Here is a 12,663-nt window from a genome sequence, read left to right as displayed (position 1 = left end):
CGGTCCTCAATGCGAAAATAGTCTACGGTAGCTTGATCTCGCTCATGCAGCTGGTCGAGGCAACACGACCATCTTCTAGAGCTTTTAGTACGTATAAGACCACCGCATCCTATCATCAGAGAGCGCGTCACGAAACCCTTTTCCCTTTAGCGGTACTGCTTGGACCTGTTTCCGCTGCCTGAAAGACCAGCCTTTGAGAAACGCCAAATGCCCGGAGACTCCAGCAGAGAGGCATACATGTTGGCCCGGATGGACTTCGTTCTATGCCAGATGCAAGCCCGCTAAAACGTCCGCGCATCGTCGAGAATGGCCCGCCGAGCTCATTGTCGAGGCAAATATTGCTATATTCGATCGTCGCACAATGTGTGTTTAAACCCCACCAAAGGCCGGGTTGCAAGAACATCCCAGCCGACAGCCTCTTTTTTCTCCATGGCAGCTCCGATGACATGTTCTCTCCGCCATTTATCTCTGGATCCGAATGTTGTTGCTTTTGAACAGAGTATTCTCTCGCAGTTCCACCAACTGCCACCGCAGAACTCTACCGGCGTCTGCTGTATAAGAACAGGAAGCGGGCAGGCTGATCACAGACCTTCCGCTCTCTATGTGCTTCAGTGCATTCAGATGGGCGCGCTTTATTGCTAGATGCTTGACAGATCGATCTCGTGACAAGGGCTGTGGCGGCTAATTTACCGAGCAGACGGTTACTGACATTGAGGACCCAAAGACATCTCTCCAGCTGCTGGCCAAGTGGCATTTCGTGTAAACTATCGAGACCGCAAGCTGGTCGAATCTCGTCATCGTCTGCTGGAAAGGCACCGGCAAGATGGTGCAGTCGTCTTCGAGGATGACGAGGAATCCGTCAAATATTATGACGCCTCACGATCCGCAGATGCGGATGGTTGCATTCCTTCAATTTTCGAGCAATTTGTGACGAAACCTCCCTGCTTCTGGTGTCTACAGAGCTTCTATATGTGGTTGTTCCATCAATCTTTGGGGGAGAACAGAATCCTTGAGACCTCCCTTCCAATCGTGATCTCGTCCTGCAGATGCTTTTCTCACGCAGCCTCTGTAAATAGGATGGTCGCTACGCGGCTCTTCAAACCCCCTGCACAAGCACGACTGGATAGGACCCACTATCATATCAGGAGAGTCTCCGATGCTTCGGCTTGACATGTACTGGGCCTCCTGCAGGCTAACAAGGGCATCGGTGCTGTCCTCATTCCGCTTTGGACAGCATAGATGACTACTTTCATGCAGAGGGAATCTTTCTCCATTCGAGATCTAACGGCAGACACTCCAACGTCACGGCATGTTACAGGACCCATGGTACATACGGGGAATACACACCCCAAGCTCAAGCAGCCTATCTAGCGCGCCGCAATCAGAAGCAATTCCCGGTATCGTCCCTGGAGTGTGCATTACGCTACTCTCGGGGTTTGCCCAGCAAGTACATGGTAGTCTGCACGCAATGCCAACCACCGTATTCGTGGAGCGGTGGGTGTTTTCGCTCGATGGTAAATCCACGGAAGCCGGCACCTTCGTAGGATGCAGCCACATCCAAGTGCCTGAACCGCTTGAAGAGCGGTCCATCTACTTGATAGGGCTTGACCTTGCCACAATTGCAACACGAAGATTTCATCAATGGCCTGCTGGACGACCTCAGAGCCGCTGAGTCAGAGCTTTCCCACCTTCATTCGAGATCTGCGCCATCCCTCATCAAACAGTCTTTCCCAAATATATATATATATATGTTGGAAAAATGTCATCCACGCCGAGAAGGATACGGGACGGGTTGTCGTACGCTTTACCTATTTGGACTTCCTAGAGTGACAGGTGAGGCTAGGCCGTGTTCTATATTTAACCCTGGTGGCAAGGCATCTCGCCAACCACATGAAACCGATCAGCACCCCATGTTCTCTTCGTCGGTCAATGAGCCGTCAGATTGGTCCTGCGACGAGGACGAGACAAGTCGGAAAGTCGCCGCTGACCCCCCCAGGATTCTGCTTGGGCTCCTGGACTTCGTCCATACATCACAGGAGGCTCAAGCCGCTGATGACACGCAATGCGCGATTACAACTAAGCGGGCTGGGAGAGCAGTTCTAGCATCATCGACAGACAGAACCCGACTATAAAGAATACACCGCCCTGCTTGCAGAAACTAAGTTTGATATTGATCGCCCCGGAGCCAACAACAAGAAACATTGGTCCGCCGGGTCATTCGCAACAGCTCTGTATCTCAGGATACCGTCTCCCACTCTTCAAGATGAAGTCGAAGCTTCTTTTCGCCATCCTTTTCGCCGCTTCAGCGGGTAAGTCATCGTTCTCGCGTTCCAACCGCGCACGCCTGATGGCTAACGGTGAATTGTTTTAGTGGCAGCAACGATCTTGGAAGAATCTGAGCAGGAAAATTCCCTGCAAAGGCGAGCGTTTTATCAAGACGGCTACAAGATCTTCAAACGCAAGCGGAATGCCCACGCCTGCATGATGTCCATCGTCTTCATCGTCCTCTTCCCGTTGGGTGCCATTTCCCTACATCTCCCGCTTCGAGGCGTTCGCGTGGTCCAGTTCATCCACGCACCGATCCAGATACTGGGGATGGCGATGATGATCGGCGCACTGGGGCTAGGCATCGACATTGCAGATGTTGACCTGAACTATTTCGCGAGCAGCACATCTACCAAGGCACATGTCGTGATTGGCCTCCTCGCGACGTCGGCGCTTATCCTCTTCCAGCCGGCACTGGGGCTATTGCAGCACCGTCATTTCAAGCGGACAGGCAAGAAGAGTATGCTCGCCTATATCCATCGTTGGCTCGGCCGCATTGCAATCTGCCTGGGCTGGATCAACTCCGGCTTGGGGTTTCAGCTGGTACCCATCTCCTTGGTGGCCACTCACTCTCTGGTTCGAAACTTTGTAATCATGGGCGTCCTGGGAGGGATCTGGTTCTTCTTGATCGGATGGGACGGATATCGACACCACTGGGCGAGGAAGGACAAGATATTTGCATATCGTGTTGGATGGGAAAAGGGCGTGGTGCTTCGAGGCCAGCGGGCCGACGAAGAAGGCATCAAGGAGAGCCACACGGATTCTGGCAGCTCTGAGAATCAGGTCAATCCCAAATGAGGAAGAGCCGGAGCATGATGGGAAGCAATGAATAGACCAGGGTAGGCTTATAGATATAGGCACCTATGTACGATAGTGAGTACCTAGATACATCCTCATCGTTGTAAAATAGACTTTCAACCCAACGCCAAATTCGGCGGCTTTTGCCGCCCGCTTTGGAACCAAATCGCTCCTCAATGCTCGTTGGCGCTGGCAACGGAAGGACCGGTCTGGACTCCTTCCATGTTGGCATACGCTGGACCTAATTTGCAGAGCTCAACATTCATCACGCGTGTTGGATCGTTCAACAAGATGACTCACCCAACGTCGGGTGTACGACACGCCAGCGGCGAGCTTGTCTGGAGGAGCTACAGACAACGATTTTTTGCATTTCCATATAGTTGGCGATTATTCGTGATCTCGAATTGCTTGAAAAGGTTTCGAGGCACATTGATGAAATGGCTTGGACTTCTCATTGTCGGGAAGCAGTTTACCACGTGGTAATCATCAGCTACTGCACCCATTTCAACAAGCTTGCAGGGGCCTAGTTGGGCTTAGCTCGCCATCAGGGTCTCATTCTGGCAAACACTCCGAATCGGAAATGAAATTTCATAAGCGAGATTGACGTAGATGTTTGCCCGACTTCAGAATGCGAGTTCAGTCTAGCGGGTTGAGCTGATGATATCGTGTACTCGGTAGGCAATGATGGGTGTTCCTGATGACTGGATTGGTTGAAGTCGTTGGTTTCGTCTGGTCGAGATCAGGTTTACTGGTGGCCAAATCATGATAACCTGAAGATGTCTCGATGTGTACGAGGTACTCGGTGCATCTCACGGGGAACTTGAGCAAGCTTGAGGCAGCTGGGGATAGATATATGTACGGAGGAGTATACAGCTCAACAGAAATAATTACCAGGATGGGACTAGTGTGCTAAATGACGTCACAAGTCCCTAAACGGTCCCAACACGCCGAGGTGATGCTTGGCGGCTTGGCGGCGGCGGAGAGATACTATTTAGGGCGGCTCGCTTCCCCTTTCCAAAGATGCACTCTATTCAACGAGTTTCCCCTTCTATCCTCTGTGTCCGCCCTGTTTAGTCTGTGCTGTATCTGGCTTGGCGGATTCCTCCCTCTCCTCCTCATGTTTTTGACCAGTCATTCTCGGCTTCTCGGCATGTGCTCGCTCCGGGACCATCCCTTTTGCCTTTTCCTCACCCTGCTTCCCTTTTAAGTCATTGACTACGCACACTGGCTCATGCTGACAGAAGATGAGCCTCGTGTTCCATCTCGATGTGTATTATAACAGTGTCCAATGCGAGAGTCAAGGCTGCTTGTGCCCTCTGACAATCCAGACCAAGGTGAGAAGAGGGGTCGCCAGCCCCAACCGCACCAAAGCTCGTGCGAACGACTTTTCATGCTTTGTTTCTCAAAACACGCTCCAGTTCCTCTGTCTGTTGTCCAATCACCCTTGAACTCAAAGTAGCTCTTGGCTACAGGCCTTGTCAATGGCTGATCTTCAGACATCGCGATGGTCATTTCAGAAAGTCTATCCCTATCCGGTGGATCCGCAAATCACTTCATATCCAACTAATGCTTCGGACAAGGACGAACGCTCTAATTTTCCTGACAAAGCCGCGTGATCCAAGCCATCTGCACTACCTCGCCCGAGTCGGCCGCCCTGATTAACATGACGGTAGGATATTTGCCCATTACGAGCACGCGTACCTCTCAGCATTGGAGGGGTTAAAGCTTCAGCCAGATCACGGGAAGTTTCTTCTGAGATGCTCGTTGGTATCACACCACTCAGACGTAATCTGGGCTTCTGCAGAGCTGTTCCAAAGGGCTTGGGCGAGTTGTTTAGCCCTGTTGGTGTAAGGGTCTGACAACTTGAGGTGGGAGGGGATTTTCTGCGCTTCGTCTTGGGGCACCATATAAGGCCAGCAACACCCTACGCCCACAATCAACTCTCTTCGGACTCCCTTGCGTCGACGGTCAAAATGGAGATTCATAACCGACCCGATGAATGGAAAATCGAACAAGGTTTGGCCGGTGCTAAGCTGCCGTTTCTGGATCAGACCGGGCTTGAACACGTCTTTCACCACCCCAGGGAATGGCCCGAATTGACCAAGGATCAAGCAGCCATCGATGCCGTAGGAAACCGCGATGAGCTGTTTACACGGGAGCTCGAAGGCTGGAGAGGGTGCGTAATTTCTCCTGGTTGAGAATGACAATTGACACGGTCTTAGCTACGTGGAATGGGAAAAATATCCAGAAAAGAAGGAAAGGGCGCGTAATATTCTGGCTTCTCAGGTCTTTCCACCCAACCCGGAGTTCCAGATGGGACCCATTCCTGATACAAATCCCGTGCTCCCTGGCACGCACTGGAAGATGTGGCACCACGCAGTTGGTGGTGAGCTCACTGATGTCCCTGAAGACTCCTGGAGCACGGTTCTTCGTGAGAAACATCCAGAGATGCTGCATCTACTGCAATTCCCATACAATGGAGAGCCTCCCAAGAGACTGGTGACTGACAAAGCCGTGACGCCGAATTCGCTTCACTTTGTGCGAAACCATGGCGGCATTCCATTGATCGACAAAGACAAATGGAAGCTAGATCTAGACGGGCTAGTCAAGAACCCACGCACATTCACGTTCGACGAGCTTACAGATGAGTCTAAATTTCCTCGCATGGAAAAGATGGCTACGATGCAATGCTCTGGAACGAGACGAATTGAGCAAATCTCTCTCTATGCAGGCCAGGGAGATGAGGTCCCCCAAGCCCCGTGGGCCGAGGGCGCCATAGGAACAGCGAAGTATCTCGGGATCAACCTGAAGGATGTTGTTGAAGCCTGTGGTGGCCTCGTCAAACCAGCCAAACATCTCGAGTTCTACGGTGCCGAGACCTACTTCAAGGATAACGAAGGCAAGTAACGTGTACCCATGTCGAAAGACAAAGCAGATGCTAATGAATCATTTCTGCGAACAATAGTGATGAACTACGTGGTGAGCGTCCCGTGGTCCAAGGTCAAATACGACGAAGTTCTCCTCTGCTGGGAAATGAACGGCGAACCACTCCCAGCTATTCACGGCTACCCGATGAGAATTATGGTATTGGGGTATATCGGTGCTCGAAGCGTCAAATGGATCTATAGGATCAAGGCGATCGAGAACCCTTCCCTGGCACCTGTCCAAAGCAAGGAGTATCTATACTTTAAGTAAGTGCCCACCAGTTCTCCACATTTCAGAATATGTGTATCCCGAAGCATTGCTTTATCTTGTTCAATTCCAATACTGACTAGAAGTAGTCAGCAGATAGGCAAGCACAACCAACAACCGACGGATGGCATTCAGATCCAAGAGATGCCCGTGAGTTCAGCCATTATGTCACCCTGGACAAAACAGGTCGTGATCCATAATGGCAAGATTCATTGTAAAGGTTGGGCGTATTCAGGCGGTGGCAGATGGCCAGAGCGAGTCGAGTTGTCGGCAGACGGAGGTTTTAGTTGGTATGCAGTGCCTAACGCCAATCTCTCCAAGAAGGGCAAATGGACCTGGAGGACATGGTCGATAGATCTTCCGTGCGATGTGGAAGGTTGGATCGAGATTGTCTGTCGGTGCTGGGACAATGCCTTGAACACCCAACCCTTGACGGTCCGCGCAGCTTGGAATTGGGGTCTCCACGTTACGCATTCGGCACACAGGATCAGTGTTTACAGCATCAACAAGACCCGACCCCGCACAGCGGCCAAGTTGAAGCAATTCGAGGCTACAGGATCGCCTTTGGTGCCTCTCACTTGGCCTGAGGAGTTCCCTACACAGACCTGGGATGACTACAAGAAATTTTGGGAAGAGAACGAGCCGCGGGACGTGGATGAGTGAATGAATGAGTCTGTATGGTGGTCGGGGGGCTGGCCAAAGAGCTCAGCTTATCGTGATGTGACGGCACTCAATTGGCAGGCTAGATATGTCCTAGGGGAAGACGCCCGTCCGCTGTTGCGTCCCCAGGAAGAAAGAAGCAAGCATGACCGACTCAGGGGCTGTATCAGGGGCTGTATGTATCGAGTACCTCTTGATACATTCTTACTGCTGTTGTATAGCTCGTCATGTCATGCCACGGCTGCGTTACTATCTACCACTACGCTGCAGCTTGTCGCGACCGTGGGCCGCGGCTGTGGGCAATGGTGATCAAAAGCGGACAAACTTGAATGAGGCCTCGTTCGACAGAACCTGCGAGTGGAAACTGTTGCGCGCATTTAACTTGTCTGGCTTGGAGATCGCTCCCACAAGCATTCAAGTCATCGGTGGTCCGCCCACGCCTCCCACGTTCATTTGCAAAGTGGCCGGCCCCCAGGGTTATAAATCATGCAGTCTAAATTCTTTGAGGGACCATCAAGCTGATCATTGGATGGAGACGAGAGGGGTAGCTTCTGCTTAGCTTACATCCAGCTCGCCAGGAACTAAGTATTCGCGCGAGGCTTCGTGCGAAAGGTTCCTACGCAAGCGGCACGCCCTCATGATACAGTGTACAACCATGTCAATTGGAAACCCCTTGAGGCCCATCTTCCAGCCTTCGACTCTTGCATCAAGCGGCAGGCCCGGAAGTTAACTTTGTTCGCCCCAGATTGAAAGTCTATGAGGCAGCCTGACCGAGAGGGTGGATACACAGCTACCAAGGTGCGAGCAATTAACAAGCTGCCCTCGAATCGGCATGTCAAGTTCCAGGCACATTCACAGAGTTGGGTTACAAATCTCCCGGCCCCTACGCAGGGTATCGAGATGGTTTCCCGCCAGGGCGTTTTCAAGTACACCGGTCGCCCGGGTACCAGAGCAGATATATACACGCCAGAAGGCCATGCTACCCCTCCAGAAAAATCGACGTGATACTGTTGCATCAACAAGACGTCAACAGAAAACATGTCTCAGCCTCATTACACTCTAGCTGAGGGAATTCCTCTGCCTCGAAACGACATAATTGAACAACTGTCGACGGGATCCGGAGGTGGCTACGTCCTCTTGACAAGCACCCAATTGCTGGAGAATTTGGCGCATTTCTCTCGCGAGAGGATTCCTGAACGGACCGTCCATGCAAAAGCCGCTGGTGCCAGGGGCTATTACGAAGTCGCTGACGATGTCTCCGACGTGACGGACGCAGATTTCCTCAACGGGATCGGTAAGAAGACTGAAGTGCTGATGCGAATCTCGACGGTCGGCCCCGCGCGAGGCTCTGCGGATACAGTTCGCGATTTCCGAGGGTTTGCAGTCAAGTTTAAGACGAATGAAGGAAACCAGGATTGGGTCTTCAACAACCAAGTAGGCGGGTCAATCTACTCCCTCCCTCCTAGGGTGTATAGCATTGTACGCAGCTCACAGACAACATTGACCAGCCCGTCTTCTTCGTCCGCGACCCGATGAAATTTCCCTCGTTGAATCGGAGCCATAAACCTCATCCAGGTACCAATGCCTCTGACGCCAGCATGTTCTGGGACTTCCATGTCAACAACCAAGAGAGCATTCACGCGCTCATGTTCCTCTTCGGAGATAGAGGCCTGCCTTCTTCAGTACGCCATGTAAACGGCTACAGCGGCAACACGTACAAATTCACAAAGGATAATGGTGCTTCGTACGTCTACACTCGGATCACTGTCAAGACGGTACAGGGGATCCATTACTACACCAACTCGGAAGGCGCGGAAATCGCTGGCAAGGACCCAGACGCGCATCTAGTTGATCTCCAGGAAGCAATCAACAAAGGACACTACCCTCAATGGGACGTATATATTCAAGTGATCCGGCCTGAAGATATCTCCAAGGCACCCATCAACATCTTCGACATGACCAAAGTTTGGCCCAAGTCCCTCTACCCACTGCGCAAAATGGGCCGTATCACCCTCGATACAAATCCGAAGAACTGGTTCGCAGAGATCGAACAGGCCGCCTTCAGCCCCAGCAACATGGTGCCGGGTCTCGCTGCCTCTCCGGACCCGATGCTTCAGGCTCGCATGTTTGCGTATCCGGATGCAGCGCGGTACCGGTTGGGCGTGAACTATCAGTTCCTGCCGACCAACGCAGCGAAGCCCAAGGTCTACTGCCCGATCGAGCGCGACGGGTTCATGAACTTCACACCGAACTATGGCATCGACCCGAACTACGTGGGCACCAAGCTGAAGCCCGTCAAGTTTTCGGACAGGACCAGTTCGGCCAAGGTCACCAGCACGGATTTCACGGCCGTCCAGCAGATGGACCAGCTCAGCCTGGGCCACCCCGACGAGGTGCAGATCCCCAGCCCGATCTCGGCCTTCACCCAAGTCAACGACCAGAAGGACTTTGAGCAGGCAACTGCGCTATGGAAGATCATGGAGAAGCAGGAGGGCGCGCAGGCCCGGTTTGTGGATAACGTCGCGGCGCATGCCAGTGACGTGAAGGAGAAGTGGTTGAGGGAGGAAGTCTACGGTGAGCTGGCTCCTTATCCGCCCCCATGCAACTCTTTGTTTTCCTTCTTCTTTTCCTTTTTGGGGAACAGGCGCCTTTCCCTACCTCTTCCCTCAGTCCTCGCCAGTCTATGTATTGACTGTTTTGCTCCAGCCATGTTCGCCAAAGTCGATAAGGAACTCGGTGAGAGGATCAACAAGGTCGCTGAGACAAAGATCGACAACGACCACGCGCACCCGCACAAGACTGCCTGGCATTGAGTCTACTAGCTTGGGACCGACTCCACAATGGAGACTGAGCCTGAAAATGGCCCAGAGATTGAAAATTGAGATTAGAACTCTATCATTGCTGCGATCCCAGGGATGATATAATATGCAACCGCCTAATAGCGACAATCTGTCTCTGTCCCTGTCTTCTCTCTACATCGGGTAGAGTCGTATGAAGCGAATCGAGATCAAAGCTAAAATGGAACAGCATGAAATGAATTAAGAATTGAGATATTATGCCGTACTGGACTATACTATCCTATGTCATGCCATGCCCACCTTATCCTATATACTTTCATACCATATATGTATCTTATTCTGTCCGCTGACAAACTGTCCTCCTCCTCCTCCTCCTCCTCCTCCTCCTTGTCTCTTCATTGCTCTGTCTGTCTGGCCTCTCTACTATAATCGCTATCTGTTCAAGAGTATGGCACAAATGTGTGAATTAGAAAAGACGCTAGAACGTCATCAGCCATGTAAAAGCGCCTTTCGGCTTTTTGACGAGTCGGTTGCGTCTAGCTAGTCCCAATACTACACTCTATCACACATATAGGGATATATGGATGATTCTTCATTGAGGGTTTGCCGCCTGAAAAGCCCTGTCTTGTTTGTGGCTCAGAAGCAAAAGGGTGGACCCCAATCGTTTCATGCAGGTCATTTCGTTCAGTAAAGGCTGCATTACATCTCTCACGGCATCAGCCCTATCGAGGGCCCCAGTGCATTGTCCCAAGCATGCCAGTCAAAGTCGACTTGATCGTAGAGCATCTGCCCCCCCGGTGTTTGATCAGCCGGCTCGCCCTGCATATCCTGTGGGGCCTGTGGTTGTGCTCCTTCTCCCGGCCTCGTCGCCTGCTGCTGGTGGGGGTGTTGGTGTGCAAGGGCCTCGTTATTATCGACGACGGAGATTTTCTCGCCGCAGATACATCTGCTCGAAAGGACCGCGTTGGACGGGAAAAGAACATGGTAGTCCATCCCGACTTGCTCGAGAGCCTTTCTCCGTGTCCTCACGAGCATGGTCCATGCGTCTCTGCCGGAGGGCGAGAGCTGGCGGCGAGGCGGGTCGCTTTGGCTGACTATACCTTCGTCTACTTGGTAGAGTTCGAAGATGGCGTCGATCAAGCCCCGGGATAGAGCCGCATCGTCGCTGTAGGGATGTTGCAAGAGGTCTGCGAGGAGGAGGGACACGGCCTGAAGAGGTTGATAGGTGCCTGGATACATCCAGTGGAAAGGTTCCGAAATGGGGTCGTTGCAGACACGAATGAAGATTTGGATGAATGCTTGAGCGTGTTTGACAGCACTGTAGCCTAGTCAGCATTTGTGTGGTGTCGAAACAGGATGTCGTGATTGCATTATCTTACTTTGTTCTGACATTTTCATCGGCAACCATCGCGGGATCTCTGAACAAGGGATGGTATAAGACACAATATGCCTTGTGGACCATTAGGTGCAAGAGAAGCGCAGACCAAGCGGTAAAGTCAACAACCTCTCTATCACTCGGTTCCGGTCGAAGTGTCCACACCCTGTCAAAACCCAGCATGGGCGGAGCGTGCTCAGCGGGACGGGGTGTGGTAGATCTCGCGGCTCTTGCTTCAGCAGTGGCCCTGGCTTTCAGCAAGGTGTCTACCGTAGCACTAGTACGGTCAGCTATCATTCGAAGGCGAGCAGCACAGTCTGCAACCACTTCTATTGACTGAAAGGCGTCTTCGAAATGGAGCACAAGGACTCTTCTGATCTCTCTGGTAATTTCGTAGCGGCGGGATGCCACCAGGTAACGGATGTCAACTGCAATGGATCAGAAAACCCATCATCCACTTTGTGATAGGGGATCACCTTACCATCTTGACGGGTACCCGTGCCCTCACCCTGTACGTCGTATTGGCATATAGCATCGGTGTTCGCCATTTTCTGATTGATGAAGAGAGGTGACAGACCGGATGAGGACGAGGACATGACATCCAAGTGAAGAATATACCACCAAAGCCTGCGTCTGGTCTCCAACTCGGCCAGAGAGAGTCCCGATTCTGGTAGCTGGCGGTGCAGGCCCATGCCTAGCGCAACACGAAAAGAGGTAGCAATAAAGTCAGGTGCGTCGGAGAACTCTTCTTCTCTCACGAATTGGCTCTGTGCAATGATGTAGGCTGCCAGTGAGTAGATGCTTGGCCGTCGAGGAAACCCGGTCAAGCTAGCAGAGGCCATTGCAATAAAGTACATGTCTCCAGGGCTGACACTGTTGGGCTCTGCAAAGATACGCTCCAGACGAGGTGGAGCCGCCGAGAAGACTGCCGCAAACAAAATGGCGGACAAGAGAGAGAGAAAGCCTGGCTTCTTGCGCATAAAGAGGCTCGGCTCAGCATTATGCACATTCGTAGGTGGAATGCCATCCCAGAACGTCCTGAAATCCTCTGCAAAACTAGTCATGTGGAAAATCGGGGTCAGAGGGAAGACGGTTGAGAAGAAAAACCCGCACAGCTTCTCACAGATCTCGCGACTGGGCAGCAGAGCCATGACACACGAGATGTTGTAGTTCCTTCCACAGAACTTGCATTTGTTCGATGATGACTTGGTCCATTCGAAGCCGCAATTGCGCGGTGGGCGAAACTTCTGTCCGGCCCATTCAAGTCCTCCATCCTGCATCTTGCCCGGGAACTTGGGGAACGGGCTTGTCTCGCCGAGTGTTGTAGGTACTGTGTCACGGTTGATCTGGGCACTAGTCAGCAAAAGCATAATTGGGAGCGAAGGAGGCAAGGTAGTGATGGAAAGGGCGAGGAAGATCAAGTGTACCTCAAAAGGGATCGCGTTTGCCCAGTAGGTCGAGCCTACGTAGGCCGAGCGACCACCATCATAAACAGAAAGATGTCCTCTCTCATGG

General features: G+C 52.2%; 5 protein-coding genes across 5 annotated transcripts; 4 read left to right on the top strand and 1 right to left on the bottom strand.

Moving 5' to 3' along the window:
• Positions 1-2,263: 2,263 nt before the first annotated feature.
• A1O5_05220 (uncharacterized protein) lies at positions 2,264-3,123 on the top strand (the record flags this gene model as incomplete). Its single annotated transcript, XM_007745822.1, has 2 exons — positions 2,264-2,309; positions 2,372-3,123. 2 exons carry the CDS (start codon positions 2,264-2,266, stop codon positions 3,121-3,123), a joined length of 798 nt encoding a protein of 265 aa, XP_007744012.1.
• A 1,973-nt stretch (positions 3,124-5,096) lies between these two features.
• Positions 5,097-6,030, top strand: A1O5_05219 (sulfite oxidase; the record flags this gene model as incomplete). The annotated part of the gene is made up of 2 exons (XM_007745821.1): positions 5,097-5,299; positions 5,346-6,030. The coding sequence occupies 2 exons, from the start codon at positions 5,097-5,099 to the stop codon at positions 6,028-6,030; spliced, it is 888 nt and encodes a 295-aa protein (XP_007744011.1).
• A 60-nt stretch (positions 6,031-6,090) lies between these two features.
• On the top strand, positions 6,091-6,978 carry A1O5_05218 (sulfite oxidase; the record flags this gene model as incomplete). Its single annotated transcript, XM_007745820.1, has 2 exons — positions 6,091-6,314; positions 6,405-6,978. The coding sequence occupies 2 exons, from the start codon at positions 6,091-6,093 to the stop codon at positions 6,976-6,978; spliced, it is 798 nt and encodes a 265-aa protein (XP_007744010.1).
• A 1,035-nt stretch (positions 6,979-8,013) lies between these two features.
• Positions 8,014-9,788, top strand: A1O5_05217 (catalase; the record flags this gene model as incomplete). The annotated part of the gene is made up of 3 exons (XM_007745819.1): positions 8,014-8,409; positions 8,484-9,549; positions 9,682-9,788. The coding sequence occupies 3 exons, from the start codon at positions 8,014-8,016 to the stop codon at positions 9,786-9,788; spliced, it is 1,569 nt and encodes a 522-aa protein (XP_007744009.1).
• A 693-nt stretch (positions 9,789-10,481) lies between these two features.
• Positions 10,482-12,518, bottom strand: A1O5_05216 (uncharacterized protein; the record flags this gene model as incomplete). Its single annotated transcript, XM_007745818.1, has 3 exons — positions 10,482-11,091; positions 11,153-11,576; positions 11,630-12,518. 3 exons carry the CDS (start codon positions 12,516-12,518, stop codon positions 10,482-10,484), a joined length of 1,923 nt encoding a protein of 640 aa, XP_007744008.1.
• Between the last annotated feature and the right edge of the window lie 145 nt (positions 12,519-12,663).

The sequence above is a fragment of the Cladophialophora psammophila genome (genome assembly GCF_000585535.1).
Source record: "Cladophialophora psammophila CBS 110553 chromosome Unknown aczJe-supercont1.7, whole genome shotgun sequence".
Lineage (NCBI taxonomy): Eukaryota > Fungi > Ascomycota > Eurotiomycetes > Chaetothyriales > Herpotrichiellaceae > Cladophialophora > Cladophialophora psammophila.
The sequence above is the reverse complement of the archived record's forward strand: the minus strand, read 5'-3'. Positions and strand labels throughout refer to the sequence as shown.